The sequence below is a fragment of the Zonotrichia leucophrys genome, chromosome 8, assembly GCF_028769735.1.
Source record: "Zonotrichia leucophrys gambelii isolate GWCS_2022_RI chromosome 8, RI_Zleu_2.0, whole genome shotgun sequence".
NCBI lineage: Eukaryota > Metazoa > Chordata > Aves > Passeriformes > Passerellidae > Zonotrichia > Zonotrichia leucophrys.
Window position 1 is genome coordinate 4,427,104 of NC_088178.1, and position 25,116 is coordinate 4,452,219.

General features: G+C 41.2%; 1 protein-coding gene across 5 annotated transcripts in view; it reads left to right on the plus strand.

Moving 5' to 3' along the window:
* COP1 (COP1 E3 ubiquitin ligase) overlaps window positions 1-25,116 on the plus strand; it is a 124,746-nt gene that overhangs the window by 46,342 nt on the left and 53,288 nt on the right. For all 5 annotated transcript variants that reach the window (XM_064719990.1, XM_064719991.1, XM_064719992.1 and 2 more), the window contains exons 12-15: window positions 6,542-6,685; window positions 14,547-14,655; window positions 16,879-16,960; window positions 23,643-23,759. In XM_064719990.1, the coding sequence (XP_064576060.1) occupies window positions 6,542-6,685; window positions 14,547-14,655; window positions 16,879-16,960; window positions 23,643-23,759 (452 nt within the window). The remainder of the gene's footprint in view (window positions 1-6,541; window positions 6,686-14,546; window positions 14,656-16,878; window positions 16,961-23,642; window positions 23,760-25,116) is intronic.

The following is a 25,116-nucleotide window of genomic DNA, read 5'->3' on the forward strand; positions in this document are numbered from 1 at the left end:
ACTGCAGCAGGCAGACTGATCATTTGGCTTGAATTTTAAATAGTGTCATAAGGAACGCTCTGCGTTTAACTGTTGGCATTTTTAGTTAAATTTCCCCTGCTCCAGGAAATTATTTAAAATGGTGTTTGTGGAAAAACTGAATCTAATCCTCATTAAGTTGCAGGGTAGTCGTTTGCAGCAGCTTTGGCTCATTGTACTTCTGTGGATCTGGCATAGAAACCCTGGCATTGTCGTCATCCTCTCTTCAACATGCAGAAGAGCATCGCCCAGCAGTAAAGTGGCTTTTTATCAATACACTTTTTATTTGGTGGCTTGCAGAATTCAGCAGTTCCCTATAGGTTTTGTCATCATTAGTGTTAATTAAGCCAAATTCCCCTAATGCATGTATGGAAAAAAACCTTATGCAGCAGAAGAGAATGTTTCTAGCTATAATCTTTTAGCCAAGACTGGGACTCTGCTATGGCTTCCTGGGATATTTTGGGTTGTATTTAGAGGAGATTAGGTTCATGGTAACTTCTTTGCAAAGTAGAGAGGAGCATGGTTCTGAAAACTGAGCTAATGCAAGGAGCCCAATTAATCTCACAGCACTATATGCTCTCATTGGGTTTGAAAAAAGAACGGCTCCGTTTTATCTAGAGATGACAAAGCATAAAAGTCACTCTGTTGGGTTTGATTTCTGAGCTGTGAGATGGATCTGAGCCCGCCAAATCTCCTCCATTCAGGTTTAATATTCTCCTTTAAACAAGCTCTTTATGGAACAGGAGTATTATGAAGTGGTCTCTCTTAGAACTGCTGGCATTTCATTACACTTAAAAGGATTTTTATAAGCAAGAAGTGGGCCTGGAACTAGGTCTAATGACATTACTTTGTTAATGTGGTACCTTTTTATGCCTTTCTTCAAACAGAGCAGAACAGCCCTCCAGGCTACTGTGCCTGTAAGAGAGATCCTGACAGTGTGACTGCAGCATGGCTGTGCAATGATGTCTTTCCAAGGAGCCCAGAGCTCAGGACTGTCCTTCCCTGTGCAGTGCAGGCTTTGCTGGGCTAATGCAGCAGACTTCCCAGCCTGTTTCCCAGATGGTGGGGGAAAGTTAATTAACACAGCTGACTTTCCAGTTTCTGGTTTTTGTGCTTCAAATAGGGGTTTGATTAGGGGTAACATTCTCATTGGATGTTTAGAGCCTGGAGGAAGAGAGGAGATGGGAGGGGTACCCTGGGTGCATTCAATGGAGCCACTGGAGCTGGGATATTTCAAGCAACTCCAAAGAATGGCATCAGTCTGAAATAGCTTAGGGTCCTCTGTCCCACAGTGTTTATTAGATATCCATTGCACTTGAATCTGATCTACTGAGAGTAGCTAAGATGACTTCACCTTGATCAGAGGACAAATCTGGCAAATTTCTGGTGATCTAGGGGTCACATCTACCCTAAGGTAATGTGATTCTTCAGGATAAAAGTGTTTGCTGTCTGATAGAATGACTTTGAGTGATAATCTCATTTATACATTTAACTTATCTATCCAAATAACAGTTTACAGAGAATTGAGGTTTAAGTGGTCCTTTCTGACTAGAGATAGCAGCTACCTGTCTGGGATCATGACATGCTTGCTCAGTTTATATTTTAGAAAATATCTGGCAGCCTGGGAGTTTCAATCAAGAAATATGTTCTGTAGTGGTGGTCTGTCCTTGTCCCTGTGACACAGATTAAGGACTCAGAAATAAAAGCAGTGACCTTACTTAGGTGGTGGTGCTCTGGAGTAAGAAGTAACTAATGGAACTGCTGCTTTATTACAGAGAAAAACCTCAGTGGTTTATTTCATCCACTCACAGCTTTAGCAGAACAAGCTTTCGGTACTGAAACTTCATATCCTTTGTTTCAGTAGCTTTGGTTTTTATGTGTGACAAAATGTAGACTTTGAGCTGATAAAACACAAAGTCTGAGTGCTTTACTGCAGCTTCCTATGCCTCATTATAGCTTTGTTTTTAAAAAACCATGTTAGTATGCTAGTAGTGCATACTTAGTGACACTAATTACCTTCCTTAATTACTTAAAATATCAGTCTGTTGTAAGCAGTCTCTCAGGTGTGTGATATTAATACCAATTTCTGTATTGGCCCCAGGTGCTTAACAGTCTACAGTGGTGCCCACAGTGTTGGATTGTAACCTAAATATCTAATCTTTGGCTTTGGTGCCTCAAAATGAGCATTGGAAAGAGATAGCCAGGCTTGGAATTGTTAGGAGTGACAGGACACCCCTTGGAGGCCATGCAGTGGAAGCACAGAGTAAGAAAGACTTTAAGGAAATATAAGGGAAGGTTGAAAACTGCTGCTGGCATCTCTCATTCTTCTCACCAATTAAGTCCCAACAATATATTCATGTTGTCATTAAATATGGGATTCCACAGCAAGATAGGAGTTGATGTTAGAGATACAGAAATAGAAACAGCACTAGGCTGGGGAGAAACAGAATTGAAAGGTTCTGGTATATGCAGAGAGGACAGTATGTGTGTGTGTGTGTCTATTTATATATCTATATAGATATACACAGCTCCATGAGAGGGACTGAATCATCTACTTTGTAAAAATGGCAACTCCTACAGTCACACATCTTGGTAAGGAGTCAGGGCTGAGGCATTTTTGGTTACAGTGGCAATTGTAGGCTGTGTATAAGAAGGGGAGAGGAGCAGTTGGGTGAAGATCTTTACCTGTAACTGGTGGTGCATTAAAGGCAAGTGCACTTAGATACCTTCTCCCTGCCTTCTCCTGTTTTCAAGCACTGGGTACAGTGCATCCCTGTTGATATCTGGTGTGACCCAGCTGTACATAGATTACTGTTGTCAGGAGTTAGTACCTGAAACATGTGTGTGCTTCTTAAAAAGTGTAACTGGGAGGGAGGAAACCCTCCTCTGTCCCAGATCAAATCTTCTGGCCAGTATCTCCTAGCTGTAGTGTGACTTGTTGAACACCAGTCTTGCTGTTGCCTTGCTCATAACCCTTTTGGGGAGGCAGCTGCTCCATTGCTTTAATCAATTTAGTTGCCCATCTGTATGCATTCCCTAACTCCAGCGCATCCTCCGGGGATGTGGAGAACAACTGCACACACCAGCAGGATGCAAATGTACTAAGGCTTTACACAATGGCAGAGCTGCTAAATACTCCTTCTTTACTCTTTCCCTGCTGCTCTATCCTCAACACCAAAGCAGGCTTCCAGGCATATTTCAGAAGCAATTTATTTCATAATTCTATTTGTTAGCTATGAGTGTTCTCCAAGGTCACAGGCTTTACCATTAAAATAAAGCAGTTGATTTATAATCTCACAGATTGGGAATTAAGATAAGCAGTGGAGAAACCAGAACCCTTGAGGATGTGCTTACTTTCTAGCAGCTCTTAGTGATATTTCCATAAGATGTTGGTTGTCAACTTCTTAGGAGAAAGAAAGCAGTGATTTGGGAATGAGAGATGTCTCTCTTCTATTTTCCCTAAAACAAAACTGTCAGATCCTTTCAATTTGATTTCTGTAAGTAATTCTGTGGCATGTTTATAAAGCTCTTTCAAATATCCAGCGGTTCATATGTCCCCAAAAGATTCCTTATAGAAATTTGGTTAGTCTTGGTTGGTCAGAAATGTGGAATTTAAAAATAGGCTGAACAAAAAGGAGCAGTTGATAACTGCTTTTAACAAGTACATCTTTGAGGAGCAAGGACCACTGCTGGTCCAGAGGGTAATTTCACTGGAGGTTTTAATTATTTACTATTATTTTATTGCATGTTATTGTGCTAATGAGGAATTCACTTGGACTATGGAAATGTATCACCTGCAAAGCAGAATGTTGTCTTTCTGAGCTGGCTCTTTTGAGTCTTTTGACAAGACAAAACAAAACTTAAATTCTCTGGTGAATTTTCATATAGATAAGCTTGTGTATAAGCAAGAGCTTACATTGACACAAAGACTTCAAGCAGCAGGTGACAGGAGTACCCACGAGCCAGTTAAATGCAAATAAGGCTTGCATAATACTAAGTGTATTTAAAAGATTTGCAAGAAAAAGCATAAAAATAATGGTTGCTGTGCAGGTAGGCTGTTTGTCCTAATGCTGATTAGTCCAGGTGTAAGCAGAGCTTTGCAAATACTAGGAACAGTTTTATATGGTATATAATGCACTTGATTAGGTAGTTAGATTGTTCCTATTTTTGTTTGTAAATCACTGGTGAAAAGCTGACTGGCAGAAAGAGAGAACACTGGCTGTTCCAGGACTGAGCACAGGTGATGGGAGGCCAAGGTGCAGGTGTGTGTTGGTCTGCACTGTAGTGGTTTATTTCTGCATTCTTTTTCTCCCTGCAGTGTCTTTGATGCTGTTTGAAGGTCACAGGTCTGACAATTCCATTACTTAAGGCTTTTTATATTTTAATGATGTGTTAACTTTTATGGGCATCTTTAAATACTAGTTTGTTTTGTCTACACCATGTCTCTATTAAAAAAAAAATAAATTGAATTAATACTGGAGAAGCAAACCCAACCCAAATGAGAGAGTTTCTATTCTCCTCTAATAACTTGGCTTTTTACCAGACATTGTAATGCATTATTTTTCTTTCTTCAGCAGAAGGCTGAGGGTTTAAATTGAATCCAGGCAGATGAATCACTGCCATCACTTTAGTTGTGCTTTACCTGAATCCACAGGGCAGAGAACAGGAGAAGAGACAGCAGTTCAATTAAGATTGTGGTACAAGTAAATCCTTTGTATTGTTATAGAGGCTTTGATTATAAAGTTCTTCCACAGAATAGGGTGAACTGAAAAAACAAGACAGACCTGAATGGTATTTTCATCCTGTGTGTATAAAAAGTGATTTAGATTAGTGTAGATCTGGGGAGTGGGGAGAGCAGCCTGGATGCTTAGGTGACTTCTTTCCCTCTCCCATTTTATTTAAATAGATGCCTGAATGCCTGTTTAATTCCCCAGCCATAAGCATGTTCCTCCCTGCATTTTGGAGGCTCATGATTCTGCAGGCTGCACCTGATTAGCTTCTCTAGCAGTCACTTGTGAGTGGGGCCATCTCCTGCCACTCCTGGGAGAAGTTTGGGTGCCTGAGTTAAATGGCCAAGTTTCAAGCTGCTTCATTGAATTATTTTAAAGCCACAGACTGCATATCAACAGTCTTTTTCTCTCCATAGTTTAAAAATAACTTGATGATATCTCCTTTACAAGGACTTGAAAATTCTGTTGGTGTTTAAATTTATCTTCCCTTGGAAACATTGCATTGCCTTCGACTCCTCAGCTCTGTGAGGAGTGGAAAGCTCTTGCTGTTACAGCAATGGGGGCAGCCTGAAGAGCCCTTTCTCTTCTTGTAATTGGTTTAATGCCTTCTAATTGTAGAAAGGTACCTTAAATGCCCCTGCTCTTAGGATTTTGAATGTGGAATTAGTGTAAACTCAGTTTTTCCTGCTGCCATTAAGAACTTCCTCCCTGGTTCATAAACACTCTGGATTCTTAAGGGGGAAAAAACCAAAATGATAGAGACAGCAGGGATTTAAATGAAGAACTCCAAAAGAAACCTGTCTAAACAGTAGACTGATTGCTTAATCAGAAGACTTGGGGACAGCTGGTTACTGACCATAGAAACCTCCTGAGTGAGGGCAAATGCTCCCCTTTCTGGGGAGTGTCTCATCGAGGCTGATGCCCTCAGAGGAGACAGGTGTATGTGCACCTGCCCTGCCAGCAGTGCCATGGGCTGCAGAAAGCAGAAGCTCCTGGGAAGCAGGATTACCTCCCCAGCTGCTGGATGTCTAGCAGATTTCTCTCAAGCCCTTCCAAGCTGTGAAGGTAGGAATGACATTAGCTGTTTGTAACCCGCTGCCTGCCTTTCTCTTAGATGTGTTTCACTACAACCTCAGGCTTTTCTCATTTGCAGCTTAACTTTGTTATAAGTTGACTGCTTTTACTTCCAGCTTCATTGATATTTATTACAAACTTGCCCTGCGGGTCAAGAAAGAAGGTGCCTCTGTTTGCACAAGCAACCCTAAATGGAAGTCATAGTTGTTTTTACAGTACTGATGATCTGATTTCAACCCCCTGTGGTTACCCAGGGAATTTAGAATGCTGCTTTCCTCTGTAGCACTTTAAAAGTTCCTGAAGCTGTTGTACACAGGAGGAATCAATGGGCAGTCATGCCATGGAATGTTAAGCACGTTTCCAGGACAAGCTCTTGGCTTTGACCTTTGGGTACCATGCAGTGTAGATGGTGTGGCTGGACTGAAAACCTCCAGAGCACGTGAACAAATATCCTGGCTGTGGAGGGTGATTGTGCTGCCACAAAAATGGAGCTGTGTGTGTTGTTGGGGGGTGCATTAGAGAACAATGCTTAGAGCAAGAACTCCACACTGTTGGGGTGTGTCCCAGATCTGACCAGGGTGTTCTGAACTGGGTATGTCCACAGTGCAAATTGTGATTTTCAACTCTGCCATACCAGGATGTTTAGGAGGTAAAATATCCTCCTGGTAAGTATGTGGGGTATTTTTACAGAATTCTCAACCTATGTTTTTGTTTCTCAGTATTGAGTTCGACCGAGACTGTGACTACTTTGCCATTGCTGGAGTGACAAAGAAGATTAAAGTCTATGAGTATGGTACAGTCATTCAGGATGCAGTGGATATTCACTACCCTGAGAATGAAATGACCTGTAATTCCAAAATCAGGTAGGCATTGATTTATATTTGAACTCAGAGTGCCTTTTCCACTTGATTGTTTATGTGTAGCAATTGTTCTGCTTTCTTTATGGGAATTGGAGAGGAAAGGAGGAATGCAGGCACTGATGGATATTGGGTGGGCACAGGCACTGTTACTTGTGTTTACTGGGTTCATCCAAGGCTGGATGAACAAAGCCCACATATCTGGAGGAGAAAAGGCAACAGGGAAGTAAACTGCTATTGTGTTTCTTGCAAATGCTGTTGGATACCTGCTCAAAGTGGTGGATACATGCTCCAGGTAAAGTCATAGCTTGTCCAAGGTAACCTCTGTACCTAGTTCTTCTTAACAGTTACTGATTCTTCATGTTCTCTTCATTGACCAGATCCTTTCTGTTCTGAGAGGTTGCCAGTTCTCAGGAAATGTTCCTCACTGGCATCTTCTACCTGGGAATTTTTGTCTGCCTGAAGTACTGTTCTGCTGGGCCTCATAATATAAAGCTCCTGAGAAAGGACCTTTCTTGATTTTTTTGCTTCTGTGCTATCATTACTGTGAACCCATTTTTTTATCCCTTTAGATGTATTAAACCAATGAAATATAGACCACCATGTTAGAAACTCAACTGAGAATCCAGCTAAATAACTTTAAAATTCTAATTCAAAAAATCTCTTAAACCTCAGAAGTAAATAATAGAGGCAATCAAACCCATTCAGTATTATAATACAAGTCTCCAACATCTGTTGCAATAATTTGTTTTTATTTGTTACTCTACATTTTAAAAGCAGTAAAGCACCCATGAAAGTGCAAGTAATAAATTTATGTAACAGTCCAGCTTCCATGAAAACAAAATGTTGTGCAACAAAATTAAGAATGTTTGTGAGCCTATTTTAGAGTGTAAAAGTCATGCTTTGTTTTGTAGCTGACACATTTCTAAAGATAGCTCAGTCATTCCTGTGTTGCTTGTGCTCCTTGTTCCCAGGAATTACATAACACTATTTTATGAAGGGAAAGATGTAAATGCAGCTGACCCTGGGACTAGATTTCACAGTGGGTAAAAGCAGCCTGAGTGGTTTGTATTGATATGCTGTACTGATTATGGAGCTTGTGTTTGGCTGGGCTGGTGAAATATTCTGCATTTTTACCTGAGTTTGCACCATTCAGCTTCACTTTGGCAGAGAGATGAGCAGAATAATAGGAGAATCATCTTGCACCCTATTAATACCTTTTGCCTTAATTAGAAGGAGAAAAGCAATATGTGCTTGGTATTTCTTGGACAACTTGAAACAAATTCCAAACTTGCAGTTTCAGTTTTGACAGGGGAGCTATGCTGAGAGTTGTTAATTCCCCCTTCCCCCACAGCTGCCAGTGAGGAGGGTCACATTAGGCCTTTCTGTGGTGTTACTCATGTTGGCTTTGTGCTCCAGCCAGGATGCTGCTTGCTTTCAAGTTTTTTCTCATTCTCAAATTTCATGCATGTATATATTTTATGTATATATGACAATGCTAAATGCACTGTCCCCTGACCCTCTTACTCAGCAGAGGGGGATTGGGTCCTCTCTCATTTTCTTGCCCTAGTTTCTCTCATTCCTTTGAAGAAATAAATGGCGGGGTTTTTTTCCTCCATCAACCTCCTCCAATTATATCAGGCTTCCTTTGGCAGGTAGGTGCTCTTGGCTTTGACAAATAAAGTTGGTCTGTCAGTCAGAGGCATCCTTGCTATATCCATTAGCTGTGCTGCCAGTCACCAGTGCCGGGGCTCGCTGCTGCAGCGTCAAGCAGCATAATTGCTTGCTTTTCTGAAGTGGCATAGCTTGAGGGAGAAGTTAGAGATGAAGGCTGCAATTTCATTATGGAATATTGCAGTGTGCTAAAAATGTGCCCATATTGTAATAGAAAAATCTAAATAAGTGGAGCCTGCTCTTTGTAAAAAGCCTCCGTTTAAAGCCGTTGATCTTAATTTGGGTAAAAGTGCAGCTTCTCCAGGAGACTTTACCTGTGAGTGCCCCTTCTGATATCAAAGACAAACATATTTCTGCTGTAGCAAATGGGTGGTATTTTTCTTCCTGGCAGAGATGCAGGGGTCTCTGTGCAGATGGGATTTGGTGACATGTCTCTCCTGGTTAAATTGATCCTGGTTAACCTTGTTCAGAGCAATGATGCCGGAACATAAATCATTAGCGATGATGTTGGTGACTCAGCTTTCAGAGGAGCAGAGGCTCTGATGGGCTTTTATAAAAGCAGACAGGTGACAGCATTTGTGAGGACTTGTGTCTGGCCAAGAGCAAGTCTGGCCCAGAGCAGCTGCGGGAAGGGAAGCCCGTGCCTGGGCCGGGGCTGGCGCCAGCCCAGCCCTGCTCTGCCGTGTGCCAGCTGGGTGCCTGCTGAAAGCTTGAGCTTCGTGCCAGCAGTAATTGATTGTAGGCTTTCCTGGAGCAGAGCCCTGGTACCAGCTGTAGCTGAGTCTCTTCCTCTTTTCCAACCCCCTTTTTTTACACCCACCTGCTTCTTAAATACATTCTTTTTTCATCATCTGCTAAGCCTTCTTATCCCTATTTTGAAGAGCGGGGAGGAAGTCGGTGTGTTGGGTTTCTGGTAAATGTGCATCGCATCCCCTGGGAACAACAGTGGCATAAGCTTCCAGGAAAAACACAAGATGACACATAAATCCTCATAAAAATCCCATTTACAGATTCATAGCTTCAGTACAAGAAACAAATCCTGGCATTGTGTAGTAGCTATAAACAGCACCCTGTGAGCTAATTATGACTTGCTGTGTCCCTAGCTGTGGCAGGCACTAATCTGCAGCTCCCCCCATGCAGGAGATGGGAAAGGACGAAGAGGAATGGCTAGCAGCAAGCCACAGCTCTGCTCTGATTTATTCAAGAGGCACATTTGTTGTTTTGCCATAGGTCACAGGGGGAGAAAAAAAGAGGAGATCTAGCATTCAGGTAAAAAATTGGCTTTAGGCCTCGTTAATCTACAGCAGGTGATGTGTGAGTGTGGTTAGGTAAACATGCTTTTGAAATCAGTGTTTAGTATTCTGCATGCTCACCACCGTGTGTTTGCAGCATCTGTACTTCAGTGATAGATGTTACCACAAACCTCCAAAATCAGCTGCATCTGTTTAGTCAATTGCAGTAAAAGCAAGGCATCAGTATTCTTTCTTTTTTAGGAGGCTGCTAATATTTTACAGTTTTCATTTTTTTTGTGTCAATAAGTCAAATATGTGATTGCTATATCCTAATAGTGCTTCATGGGTGTATTGCTGTCAGCTTTGCAAATGGCAGCCACTTCTTGCTATTAAGTTTAAATTAAGCAAAAACTTGTCATATTGTCTTTTTCATTGTAGACTCTGCAATTTAGAATGGTATGAGCTGGTTGTGTTGGGTGCCTGTATTTCCAATGCAGAGGATGTTTGTCACTAAACAGGTTATAAGGAAATATGCCTTCAACTTGCATTAATTCAAGTTTTTGGAATCACTGATTCACTTTGCAAGAAGATGAAATTTTTCTCCAGAAGTATTTGTCTTTAACCATACCAGAGGTTTTCTTTGAATTGATTAGGAAAAAAGGGGTTTATTTTAAAACATTCATCACAGTAATGTAATTCCATATGTCTCTGAAGTATTTGTTTTGTGTTATTCATGTAGATGTCCTTTGCAGTAGTAGATCATGCTCTTAAAAACATTTCAGTCCTAAAACTACCAGTCATCAGCTGGCTCATGGTGACAGAGTGGGTCTGAAGCACTTGGTACTCAGAAGCAGATCAGACCACAGGAGTTTGTGCCTTATTAAAAGCTTTAACTTGATTTAGCTCTCACTGCCAGAGGAGTGGTTGACACTGGGTAGCTTGAGCTGGATTTGAGACATATTAGCCATAAAAATACTGTCTCATGAAAGAAAGATCAGCATAACTGACAACACTAACTGAGCTGGCCCACTTGTGTGTCTGAATAAAATGAAGGATGCACATGAATCTCTACAGGGTCAGGATTTCTGTGTGGCTGGATCAGATGCTGAGGTTAGGAGGGTTTTTCTGAGGTTGGTGATTAGCTTTCAACTACAGTTTCTCCAGCTTAATCCCCTAGGAAGGAAAGCTATCACAACTTCTGATAAGATAAATCTCTGGGGTGTAACTATTACTCTCTCGCTGGATTAAAGAACAAAGCAAAAACTGGGGGAAAAAATACAGCTACTGTACTTAAAATAAAAGATGGCATCACACAATGCCTTTTAGTCCAGTGAATTATACATTCTCTCAGCACTAGGTAGTGATTTTTATATCATATCTCAGTGCTTTCATACTTCAGTTTCTCCTGGATGTGGCTGCAGACCATCTAAAGGTTGTTTACAAAAGGTTGTTTTTATGAATTTCTCGGGGTTTGATAGTTAATCTGAGGACTGTGTAAGCTGCATTTTTGGTTCATGTCACCTTTGACTTTCCTTTGCCCTTCTCCAGCTTGCTCCCCTATGCCTTTTTTGAGTTTGTTACTCAATTTGTTACCTATGATAGCATCTCAAGGGAACCCAAAAAAAATAGATGTCTTTAAACCTTCAGCAAAATTGCCTGTGTTGGGCATGGAAGAAAGATCAGTGGTTCCCTTAAGGGGAATGTGGCAGAGAGTTCTCAGCCCTCTGCAGGTCCCAGGAAAGACATGTGGAAGAGAAACATATCTCAGGTCCAGGACAGCCTTCTTCCTGGTGGGGATTGTCCCAGATGCCAGAGGATACAACCAAAGGACTACTTACAGAGTGACTTTTTACAGGTGCAGAGAGAGTGATGGGACAAAGGGGAATGGTTTTAAGCTGAAAGAAGAGAGGTTTAGGTTGTGTTAGGAAGCTGTCTGCTCAGAGGGTGGTACAACTCAGGCTGTCAGAGAAGCTGTGGCTGCCCCTTCTCTGGAAGTTTCCAAAGCCACGTTGGTTGCTTGGAGCAGCCTGGGATGATGGAAGGAGTTCCTGCCCCTGGCAGGGGAATGGAATGAGGGGCTATTTAAGGTTTCTTCTACCCCAAACCATTCTGTGATTTCTATGAAAGGACAGCCTACCTGCAAAGGGAGCTCCCCTCTACCTGTTCTAACTCTAAATTGCACTCTACAAAGGTTAATTTGGAGAATTTAAATTAGAAAGAAGCTCAGGTATTGCAATGTAAAGGGAAAAGCTCTAGTTTCAGACTTTGTAAAAAGAGTTGGGTGGGGATGAGGGCAGAATTAAGGCAGAGAGCTGGAACAGTGTTGATTTTTTAGTCTTACTATGATCTTTTAATCATATTACTTAAAAATGAAAGATTTATGGTGTGTGTGACTTAAAGGGTGTTAATTGAACCACTTAATGGCTGCAAATCCCTAACCATTTTTCACCTGTCAGTTCCTGTTTTCCCCTCTAAGTCTGTCTATAAATGCTTTCCAAATGAATGTTAACCCCTTGTTTAACACCATCATGCTGCAGTGGGATCTTTGCTGTGCCAGAACTAATGAACATGCTTTTGGGCACAGAAACCATGTTTTTCTCCATTTGTACCATCAATGAAATATTTTAAATTTATCACATCTCAAACAGAACTGTTAAACTCTTGTCCTTTACATCTTTCTACCTACTCAGTAATTCTTAATTTTCATTGTCTGGGGTGATTTCTTTTTTCACAAGATGTGGTTATGTCATTGTTCCACCTGAGTATGAAGAGAATATTCATCCTCTAACCACCCAAAGTTTCACCAGCACATCAGCCTTCCTCTAGCACCCTTTTCACTTGCTGGTGTTGTCTGATGTTCTCTCAAAGCCATCCAGATAGGAGACTGCTTTTTAAGATATGGCTCTGGGTTGTACTCTTTCTGCTTGTACATGATGGCTTCCCTCACAGATAATTTCCTTTCTTCCTTAAGCTCCTTGAAGCCCTGACTTAAGAGGAGATAATCTGATTGGAAGGACAGGTTTGGAGTGATAAAGGTGTCCTGTGGTGTGGTTTCTACCTCCCTGCCAGTGGCTGGAGACTGCTCCCAGCCCCAGCTCAGTGTGGTGGAGCTCTAGGGCTCTGAGCTGCTTTTGCTTCTATCAGGGACTGCTCCAGCTGGATGGAAACATGACTCCAGGTGTCAGATGTGGTTAACTCTGGGCTGCTGCAACCTTCACCTCATGGAACTGGTGGGCAGTGCCTGCCAACTCCATTTGGAACTCAGGGAGTCACTTAAGCTTCTTGGAATAAGGCTTCTAGTAAATCATAGATCTGTCAAGACCTGCTTTTCTGTGTGGGAGCCTAATGGAAGAACTGAAATAGTGATGACTCCTTGATGGTGCATTGGTGAGCAGTTCTCATGCCTGTAAGGGTTAGGGATACTTTACTTAACATTTTCTCATTAATGACATATTGTGGAAGAGGTGAAGCCAGGGAAATCATTGCATGAGCTGTATCACTACAACCATCATCTTTGCAGCTGGTGGTTAAAAATCATGACTTATATTGGGTAAATAAAGTTTTATGTTTCTGAATGTAAAGTTTAAAAACCAAGGAATGCTGTTAAATTTCAGCATAGTCAGGAGCAGAATGCCAGTGCTGCTTACTGTTACTTAACTAATGGAAAAATAAATGTTTAACTACCATGAGAAAGGAAAAGCATTTTTCCTCTTCTGTGTGTAAATTATTAAGGAAAACAGGATTGAAGGGTATAGTGGAACCAAGAATTTAGCAAGGTATAATACTCCTAAATCAGTATCCATGTATCTACATGATATTTCAATGTGTAGCTGCTCTGATCAAAGCAGTACTAAGAAGTTACAGAATTGTGGACTTCTGGTTTGTATTGTTGGTTAAAACTTGGCCCCAAGGCTCCCATGATCCAGTTATCCGTGTCAGAGCTGCTCGAGGACCTGCATGAATGGGATCTGTCAGCTCAGCTTCTGCTCTGTGCATCACACTTGATACCTACTGGCATGCTTCTTTGCCAGATGGTCCAGAAATTGGTGAACAAGTATTACAAATTTTCTTACCTCTGTCACTGGGAGTCAGAGTGGAGGCACAGTGCCAGAATGCTGCGAGTGTGACTTGGCAGTGCTGCTGCTCTTGTTTTCTCTGCTGATCATTAGAGTTTGCCAGTGGAATCATCATTTAGTTTTGCACAGCCCCTCAATTCAGCTTGAAATAAAATCCTGTGTGATATATTTTCCAGTTCTTGATCAGAAGCATTTCCTAAAATATTCATAGTAAACAAATTGCTGTTTCCTCCTGGATGTGAAGGCATTTTTAGCGTTTATGGAAAGCTGGAAGTAGTTTCTCAGAAGTCAAATTTTCATGTGCACATAGCTACATATATAGAATATTAGCTGTGTGCTGCAGGAGAGGTTCATTTACTGTCCATGCATCTATGCATTTTACGTATATAGCTACTCTTAGGTAAGTAGTATATGGTGTAATAATAATTTGGTATAGTAATATGGTATAATATGGCATAATGGTAATTATTATTAATTTATGGTATAATAATAATTTGTTTATGGTAATAATAACTGTAGTGTCTGTTGCTGAGAGGTTAAGGAGTCAAACCTTGAGCTCTCTGAGAATTTGTGTGGTATTCAAATAGCAAAAAAAAATAATAAATCAGTGTTTGAAATAATTGCATTTTAAAATCTCTAGACCCTAGCACTTCATATCAAGGGGCAAATGTCTCTTCAGCAAACAAAGTTTTGCTTTTAGTTTGTGGAATAATGTTTGTTCTGTTTCTAATGGGGTTTTTTTTTGTTTTTTTCCCCATAAGCTGCGTGTTTAGGTGGGGTGCTGTCTACTTTGCAAAGATACTCATTGCCTAATGTATTACAAGACTGATTTTTGTGTTGTACGTTGATTTACTGTAAGACTGACCAGGGTTTGCTCTTTTTAAGCTGTATCAGCTGGAGTAGTTACCACAAGAACCTGCTAGCCAGCAGTGACTATGAGGGCACCGTCATCCTTTGGGATGGATTCACAGGACAGAGATCCAAGGTCTACCAGGTAACACACACCCAGCAAGGAACATTTCCTGTTGCATGTACAGTCTGAGGTGCTGCTCCTAGTCCAGTAAAAGGCCTTTCTGTTCCATAGGAAATTGATATTCCTCCTGTTTGGGAAATGCCTCTCATCTGCACAGCTTTATTGAGCTGTAGTCCTCCAAGGGAGGCAGCTCTGTCTTCCTCTCACAGTTGTGAGGCAGTTGATGTTTTCTTGCTGCTGCTTTTGGGTAGGGAATCTACACAGGGAGAAATCAGTTCCTGGAAGCTGTCTTGTCTTTCTTTAGCAGCCTCAGTCTCACCATACCTGTTCCACTTCTGTAGAGGGATAGAATATAAGGAAAAACAAAGATAGTGTAGAAAGTAATCTTACCCCTAAGGAGTTGCAGCTGGGCCAGTTATTAAAGATCAGGAATAGGCCTGACTTTAACAGGCCACAGCTGTGACCAATGAGAAGAAGATGCTATACAAGAGTGGGGTGGCTGGGTGACAAGGGAGCTGGGGTCAGTTGGCTGCTTTGTGAAGAAGGAAGAGTCAGTGCTCTGAGGGGCTGCCCATGGGAAACACCAGGAAGGTGTGGAATTCTTGTGATAAGGAGACAGCAGTATGGAACCCCTGCAATAAGATAACAGCACACTTCAGTCTTTGTCAAAAGCCTTTTGTAAAACTGCAGTGATTGCCAGCACAGGTGCTCGAAATGCAGAAGAGCAAAATGCAGCCTTGAATGAGGCTGGGAAAAGGGAGCACAAGGCAGAGCAAGGCAGCTTCTTCCCCACACGAGACCTGGTCAGGAGAAGTTTCTGGCATTTTGTTTCTTTGTGAAACTCAAACATTGTGTTTGTATCTAATGGCTTCTGAGGAGCTCATGATCAGAACAAGGAGGTTGGAAGAGGGCTGTTGTGTTTGGGAGGAGGCTGGAGGTGCTGCAAGCTGTTGTGTAGGTAGCACAGTCCATTGGAACTGGTCAGTGATAATGGATGAACTACAGACTCCTTGACAGTTCAACATAAATTTTATGTCTAATCAGCAGATTTAGAATTTACTGATTAATGCAGGTCTTCATTTTCAGACAGAAGGAGCTTTGTTAACCCCTGTTCTGTAAGCTAGTGAGGAATTGGACCAATCTAGGAAACTCAAGTTTGTTGTTTCAGTCCTAATATGTCACACTATGGGAGTTTTGCCGTTGATTTCAATGGTAATTATGAAACAAAAGAGGAAGGTTTTTTCAAAAGTTCCTATTTAGGCCACTGTTTACCTTCTCATTGTTTTTTAGTCATTTTATAATGCCTGTTTTCACTAATCCTTTGCGTATCTCAATGAAAGAAATTATACTGGACAGAATAAATCTAGTCTGTTTTCCCCTCAAATACATTTTGCATTTCTTTGAGGCTGAATAATGAACCTAGAGACGACCAGCTGTTGCTTGTGTTAAAACAAACTCATTTTGCTTCCTATCAGATTACTTAAAGTTTTTATTTGGATTCACATAGAGACATTGACATCTGCTTTGCATGTACTGAAACCCTTTAGTGACTTCATCCTTGTGAGCTTTTTGTCTTGTAAGCCTGTGTGAAGGCTTTACACAAGGGGTTTGACTGAATTTCAGATTTTATTCAGTGTAATGCTCTACTTTCATGTGGAATGGATAGCATAGCAATTACAGCTCTTCTGTGTTTTGAGGAAGAGTGTGCGGTCTTAATAATATTTATTTCAGTGGTAAAACAGAGGATTAGACTCCAGGAGACTTACTTAATATCTCAGCAGGAAGGTGAGGATTTCCTGAACTTTCAGAGAGGAAGTGGTTGAAATGAGCATCTTGTCAGTATTGGGAAATACTTAAAAATTGCTTATTAGTATTGAAAGATACAGCTACAATCTAGGATAAGCAGTCGGTCATGGTGGAACCACAGACAGTCAAATAATGCTGCAAAACCAGGTTTTTAATGTGTATATCCTGATTTTTTTTTCTTTTTCCAAGTAAAAATGAAATCAGTTTTAATTTTTAAAAAAGCCAGTCTAGTGTTCTCTGCTTTCCTGGCATGTCTAGCATATTGATAGGATCAATCTGATTAGGAGAAAACATATTTTTTGAAAAGCTGCTAAACATAGTAAGCTTCTCTCTCCTGGTCCCTGCTGACAATTTATACCAAACATGTGTGTTTTCTTTTCCTGTTTTATCATATTACAGCTCACTACCTTGTAATAGAGTTCTTGTTTCTCTCAACAGGAGCATGAGAAAAGGTGCTGGAGTGTTGACTTTAACTTGATGGACCCTAAGCTATTGGCTTCAGGCTCTGATGATGCCAAAGGTACTGTTTTATTTCAGACTCTGTGTAGGAGACACAAGCTCTGTGTATTCAATAGGAAGAACAAAAATGTGCTATTTCAAGTAGCTGATTCCTCAGCTGCCTTCAGTATTGTAATTGCTGAGGTAATGTTGCAAGATATTACTGAACCATTTGGATCCTAGAGAAAGGAGAAGCTTTGTTTGGATTAACATCTCTTGCTTCACATTTTTTTGTGTAATGTACTCTCAGCTAACATTCTCCTGAACTCCAAACAAACCAAAATGTGTTTTAACGTTAGTTAAACTTGTTGAGTTAAAGCCTCAGGGCCTTTCAAAAGAACAGCATGTATTTATATTTCAAAAACAAGGCTGTCAGTAAAACAGCAGCAGTTAAAGAATGCCTGCTGCTCTTTTACCTGTAGCTCTGCATGTTAAAGACTGTGTTTCTTGGAGCTCTGAGTTGGATGGTGGATTGTGTAGGAGTGCTGGGAGCAGCTCTCAGCCTTTCACACTCCTGGGCCCATTTGAAAAAGCACTTTGGAGAACCCTTCGGCCAAGCCCTTTTACGTGGTGGTAAAAAATGTTCCTCTTCTGTATAGGAAGCTCCTAAAGAAGAGGATAGCACTGAGGGAGGTGTAGAATTCTTCCTCCCTAATTAATGAGAGTTTTATCTGTAATGTTTACAGTATCAAATCAGAGTTATTTAACAGCAAAAGTTTAAAAGTTCCTTTCCTAAGCAGTGGAGATCACTTCTCCCAGATGGGCTGATAGAGAGCTCTGGACAGAGCTCTTCATGATTTGCTTTGAAATGATAAATTAATTTTTCATCAGTGCTGAACTTTGTAAGCTGCTCCCCCCTTCCAAAAAGTTTTTAAATGCTGTTCCAAAAGAAATTAATGTTCCTCAATTACATTTGGCAATAATAGAATCATAGAATTGTTTGAGTTGGAAGGGACCTTAAAGCTCATTTTTTTGCAGCTTCTGCTGAAAAAAAAGACACCTTCCACTGTCCCAGGTGGCTCCAAGCTCCATCCAGCCTGGCCCTGGACACTTCCAGGGATCCAGGGGCACCCTCAGCTTCTCTGGGCACCCTGTGCCAAGGCCTGCCCACCCTCACAGGGAAGAATTTCTCCCCAATAGCCCATCTCACCCTTCCCCTTGTTCTGTCACTACAGTTCCTACAACTAATAATTCCATTTACAAAACTTCAATGATTATTTTATATTTAATGTGGTTTTAAAATGTTTTCAGTACACTTCCCCTTCCTTTTCTGGTGGAAGACAGGTGTGCTTAAATGCAGCAGGAGTGAATATTCACCTTGTAAGTTAACAGCCTCTTCATCAGTGCTCCCCACTCTTGCCATGCATATAAAAAGCTAATCTGGCAGGTGGATCTGCATTTATTAGCATGTTAACAAGGTGTCCAGTTTTGCAAAGCCCAGCTGCAGGCAGAGCTTCTGTCTTCATTTTAACTGTTCACTTCTTCAGTAATTGTCTGTAGAAGTGTACTGTTTACTTAGAAATTATTCTAATAAAGCCTGCAGATCCACATAACCTGCATTTCAATTCACAAAGGTCCTTTGAAGGTGTATTGGGGTTTTGGTGGATAAAACTGGTCTGGAACATTTTATCCTCTATTTTTTACCATGACTTGCCTGTGATTTGCATATATTAAGAGCCCTTTAGAGACAAATTGAGTCTCAGCAGAGATTTTAGAAGTTTTTGAGGTACAGATCAATAGCAGCAAAATGTCCACATTAATGTTGTAGTGTCCATCTTCCATTTGATCGCACTGAAAGAATTAAATGTGAGGAAATGGTAACACTCACGACAAATGTCTTCATTGTAACCTGCCTAACTTTAAATTTTGTCCTTCTGCTCATGTTCATGGTGGTTTGGTCGAGTTCTGGTCAGTTTTAATACGCAATAGTAGATGTGTGGCCAGGTAGAGTGTCTGGAAGGAGAGATCCTTTATCTACTTTTCCTGTCCTCTTTGATTTCTCTGCCCCTTTGAGGCCACACTGGGTGTGCAGGAGCCAATCTCATCACCAAGCACAAGTATCACATTTCCCTGTCAAGTGGTCAGGACAAGGCAGCCAAAAAAGGGACAGCTTTGCCAGTTCTTCCTGCTTGCTGTGTATCTGCCTGTCTCTCCTCTTTTTTTCGAGTCAGAAGCTAATTCTGAAAGTACATGTGTGTTGGAGAAGGTGCTTATGAATGAGAAATCCTTTTCAGCTCTCTCTGCCAGGGCTCAGGCACTGCAAAGGGGATGCTCACAGTGCTGTTAGGCAGAAAATTATTCTCCTATAATTAGCAGCAGCATCCTTGGGCCTCAGGTTCTTGCATTGTCCATCTTGTGAGATGAAAATAATCCAGAATATGCTTATCTGTGGAAGATCTTCCTACTTTCACAGCAGATAATGACAGCATGAAAGCATTATTGTACTTGAATAACTAGTGTGTGTACAAACCCTTCACTTTCATCTGCAGTTGTTATGCACTCTCTTTTTCAAGGGGCAGAGGTGCTTGTGTATGTCTGTAGGGACCCAAAGGTATACTCTAACTAGATAGCAGTGAGCAAAATTGGTGTTTACTTGTTCTGCAAGGAGCTTGGGGAGTAGGCACAGCCTTAATTTAAATTCTTTTGTGCACATAATAATGGCAGGAGCTGTGATACTCATGTAAGTAGGAAAGGGTGAATTTCTGCTCTTGGAGAAGAAAAGATGAATTTTGTCAAGGCAAAATGATGCCATCAAAGTACCAGGACAGGGCTAGAGCTAATCCACTTAGCTAATGACTTTCAGCTGTCTGTTCTGCATTGGGGGTGGAGTTTCATGGCCATTGTAAAGTTAGCAGATGAGGGACAGTGAAATATTTGGTGATGTTCTGTGGGTAGAATTTGTCTTCACTGGGATAGAGGCATTTTTTTGGGGTGATCAAATGTTTCTGTGGTCTGACTTTGTTTTTGAAGCTCTCTGAAACTGAAGAAAATAGAAGAAGCACTGATAAATTCAAGTTAAGAAAGAGGCATGGTTTTCTATCTGTTGTTCCTTCATTATTCTGGGCTCAAAAGTGAGAGGTAGGATAGAGCAGGAGCACTGAGAGCTCTGAGTTTGTAGCAATAGTTACTTTTCATTGTCTCCTGGCAAGGAGGAATGCAGGCCTGTGTCTCATTACATCTGAGGAAAGTAATTTCCATGCTGCCTCAATAAATGAGACCCTGGTACTAGTCCTGCAGCTGTTTTTTTATAGTGCACTTAATTCAGCAAGGCAACACAGATATGCAGATATGGCTTCATTAAAAAAAAAAAAAAGCCTTCTACAGAGGGGAAATGGCCTGAGAACTGCAGCTCAGTCTGCTCCACCAGCTTCCACTGGATTGTTTGGGACTTCATTTTCATTGATATTTCATTCCTTCAGCTTCTGTTGACTTGAGGTGTTGGTATTTATTGGTCTCAAAATATCTAGTTGAACCTTCAGTTTGGTCATTTTTCTGGCTAAAAATTCAGTAATTTTCTGGAGATTTGTAAGATTGTTGGATTGATTTAGTGGAATTGCCTTGAAGAAGTCAAGATGATGTTGATATTTATTTTTTATTGATAGTAAATTCTGTGCCTTATGCAAAGAGTGCCCTGCAGTCACTGCCTACTGCCAGTCACCAGTTTACACCACCTGCCTGACCCCTGCATGAGGCAGTGGATCCAAAAGTCTGTCTAGCAGTACAATTGAGCAGCTTTCTCCTTTCCTAGGCATTCTGCTAATCTCTGCAAATGAATTTTCTGGTAGCAAGATCCTATTCCTGGCTTAGAGCTTCTCCAGAGTAGCAGCAGATGAGCAGATAAGAACTCACAAGTGACAGGCTGGATGAAACATCCTTACTCTTTGTACCAACTGTGAACATCAACCTTCAGCTATTGTAGTACAGGCTTCTGCCTCTTCCAGTCACTGTTTAGATACAGAAATGATGCATGGAAAATTAACTGATGAACTTACACATTTGGTGTAAATCTTCAACTAAAAAAATATCTTGAAAAGGCCAAAACATTTTAAACTGAAAAAACTGTCCTGGAGGCATATTTTTAATACAATAGTGAGGGGTAGGTATTTAGCCACATAAAGATGTCTCTCAGCAGCTGCAAAATGAGAGAAAATATGCTTTGAGAACATGTGTTTCAGAAATAGTCAATCTCAGATGGTTGCTTGTCTCATCAACACAATTCTGGATGTTACCAAGACATCTGTGTTGGATAATTACTGCCTCGACCCCAGCAAAACCCATGAAAGCTGCAGCAAATAAACTCTACCCTTATGAATTATGCTTTATTAACCTGTCAGTTCTTTTTAAAAAATAATGGGCAGTTCTAGGTAAAACTTGACATGTTTCATTATGTGTTGTTATGTGTCCCATCTATCCTTTTTATGGTACTGACTAAGATTTAATTGGAGCCCTGCATATCTCACAGCAGTTAGATCACAGAAATTGCAGGCTCTAATCTGTGCCTGTCACTTGTAACAAATATTATGATGACTTTGAGCACATGGATTGTCTCTTCACCAGATTAAATGGCTCAGCTTATGACCTGCAAGCTTGAATGAAAAAAAGAGCCAAGCTGAAGCAGAGCCCTCAATTAGCTTTTGATACTGAGCTGGGACCAGATGGCCATTTGTTTGTTGGGGGGGTCAAGGAGAGACTTGGCTGCATTGGATGCAGCTTTAAGTACGCGGGTGGAAAGCTTTAAAGAAAGCCCGTGTTGTTTTAACACTAGATTTTGGCAGAGTTTTGCTCTGAATGTGAGATCATGTACCCACCCCACACTCCTGAAGTTGAAATGGTGTTGTCTACTGACACTGTTCTCTCATAAACATGTTTTATTTGCTTCTTATCTAATCTATAAGCTTGATGGACTTTACTGCCACCAGAACTTAGACTACTCATCTCTTGGTGTCTGTTCATTTAAGCAAAATGTAAATATTTTCTTGTTCTCCAAAATTCTTCCCTGTTCCTCTCTGTCCCCAAGTGCAGAACATGGTGGAGAGGCTTTATCATCCCATCTTGCCTGGGAGAAGAGAGCTTCTTAAGCCATGCTTGCAAAGCTTTTCTTTCATTTAAACATGTAACCAGGTGTTTAGGATGAGTATTATAGCTCTGATCAATGACAATGCATTTATTTCTGAAAACCAACCTGAGGCAGGGTGCTGTTTTAATTGAATTTTACATAATGCTTCTGGGCAAACAGAATATGCCCCTGGGGTTTGTATTTCTGCTGGTGTCTTTGTGTGCTGCTTTCTGATGGTTCCAGGCAGCTGCCAGATATCCACACAGTGCTGTATTTACAATGATTCCTTGGTGTGCTCTGAGGTGTGCTGTTTCCTCCATCCTTGTATGGTCAGAATCAGCCCAGCCTTGTTGCTTTCATTGCTTGCCATACTATCAAAAAGAACACTGGAACCAACCTGCAGTGTTCCTCCTTTTCCTTCATCTTCTAAAACATCCTTGGATAATCCAGCTGGAAACCTTGCTTCTCCCTCAAAGCCCCTGGGAAACGCTGGCCAGCAGGTGACACAGAGGGCCCCTCAGAGGGTGGGGACACCCCATAAATTTGCTGATCTCTCATGTATTGATCACAGTGGCTTGCAAGGTTCCTGTTGTTTGGCTATTTTTGCTCACTTCACCTCCAAAGTGATCTTTCAGTAAGAAGACTGAAGGATCTGTTTGCCACAGGTCTGAAGAAACCCATGCAGCTCAAGGGGATCTCTTGAGGGGATTTCAACCCTTCATGTAGCAGCTGCTACATGCATGTTTAACATATGTTAATAATATGTTTAACATAGCTTGCTTTGCTTCCAGCCTCAGATTGTGATACTCCAGTACAGCTTGATCCACTCATGGAGAATAGAGGAAGGGGAGATGTTTAAGGCTTTTCTGCTTGTATGAATTAGTGGGGCTTGATGCCAATCTGCTGCTCCTTTATCTGGGCCAAAGGCAGTGCATCATTTAGCTTTTAATAATAAGATTAACTATGTGAGGAGCACCTGGCACTCTTCATCTTAAGGTTAAATGGTGCTTGAAGTGTTTCTGGCAGGTGGGGAAGGCTGTGGTTTGAAAAGCCCTGGTGTTTTTTGTTGGTCATTCTCTGAAGCACTGGAGTGCTTGGTGGAAGAGCCCTTTCTAGCACATAGTTTAATCAGTGTTCATGTGGTACTCTCATAGAACAGTGAAGTTCTTGTACCAAGGGATTATTGCATCATAGGAAGCCAGCATACTGATTTCTCTCCTGTCTGTGCCAGTTTCTCAAGGATAAAACAAGTTGTTCTCACTCACTGTGCATGCAATTAGGTATATTTATTCTGTGCAAAGCAATTTTGCTGTGGAGCGTGGAGTTCTTGCATCCCAGCACAGGGAGAAGGAACAAAAAAGAATGTAAGCCTTCCTGTCCTTGGTTGTATGAATCTGCACTGCAGTAACCTTAAGCACTGAGATTATAGCATGTGGTTAATCACCTGCTCTGATATTTACAATGTGGTCTTGAGAATATTCTCAAACTTGCCAACCACCAGTGACAGCTGACCCTTCAGACTCACTAATGTTTTAGCAACTGAGGCTTTCCAGAATGTTGTTCATTAAACAACTAGATTTTAGGCCTTTCAGATGAAGTTCATGTTTTTGTTTTTTGTTGATTCATGTCTCTTTTTCCCTTTCTCTAGTGAAACTGTGGTCTACCAACTTGGACAACTCAGTTGCAAGCATTGAGGCCAAGGCTAACGTGTGTTGTGTCAAATTCAGCCCATCTTCTAGGTATCACCTAGCTTTTGGCTGTGCAGGTAGGTAAAAGGGATTTGGGGCAAAGGGGTATTGTTTCTTCTTCCTTTGTTCCTTACTCTCCCCAGAGATGTGAGGTTGGCTGCTGTCCCCAAGACTGAAGTGTCTTTGCAGTTGAGAAGTTTTACTCAGAGACATTTTAAGTGCCACAGTGCTGTGTCAGTGTCATGCCCCAGCCTGGCTTTTTATTTGGGTGCCTTTATCAGAGATAAAGCAGGTAAAGAAATCACCCCATGCATTTATTGGGATCTCTAAGGCAACCAGGCAGAGCTCAGCTCTGGGAGTCTCAATGTGTTATCGTGATGAGAACTGCTCTTTCTGATTTATAATATTGTTCTATAAATGCTACAAAGCCATACTGGGGATTTTAACTGGTTTTACCTGAAGCGTGCTGTAAAGCTGTGCATGTTCCCGTAGCTCCAACTACAATCCCTGTGGGTGGACTCATGTTTTCCTAGGCTGGGCAAAGATGGCTGTTAACATTTTTATTTTTTTGAATTAGTCAGTGGGGAAGGCACAAGGAGCCTTTTATTCACTTAGATTAAATGGTTCTTGGTGATAACACAAAGATCTGAGAGCAGAGCAGGTGTCGCTTTGGGAGGAAGCTGTACTGTGCTATGCATACAGTAACTAAAACTCACAGGTGCCTATAAATGTTTAACCAACTCTGCATTTCTTTCTCCTTGGGGAGTTTTAATGGACTTGTAACTACTTGTTCTGACAACATTTGTTCTCTCTGGACTCTGGGAGATATGTTGATCATTCTTGCAACCACTAGTTTGCCATTTCATTCGGGTGTTCTCATTTCCAGGCTGGTTCTACTTTGGTTGTAACTCTTATGAGGCAAAAAATAAACTTGCATTTTGAATCCAAAAATGGATTCAAGCTGGAGTGTAAAATATTGACTTGCTTGATAGTCATCTCTCTGAATTTTAGTGAATTACATGTAAAAATAGTTGAACAACAATACCTACTAGCAGCATTTGAATGAGAAGGGACTCTCTAAGGAAAGATGAGCACTAGCTCCAAATGGATCAGCCACTGATTAAAATATTCTTGTAAAAGCACTATGAAACAGAATTCTTCTGTAAAGATAATGAATAGATAACTGGGATTCTGTGCCACCTGAAAGGCAGAGGGGGATAAAGCACAGATAAATTAAGGAAGGCTTTTGGAGCTGGAGGGCTCATGGGGTAGGAGCAGATGGGAGTGTCTCTGTCCCCACACCCAGATCTAACAAAATGGGTTTGTCCTCAGCAAGTGTGTTGAGAAGGAAGCATTAGGAAGCCCTAAAAGTTTCATGGAGGTTTTAAAGGACTGCATGCATGTTTCTGTGATTTAGAGGATGCTGAGGGGTGA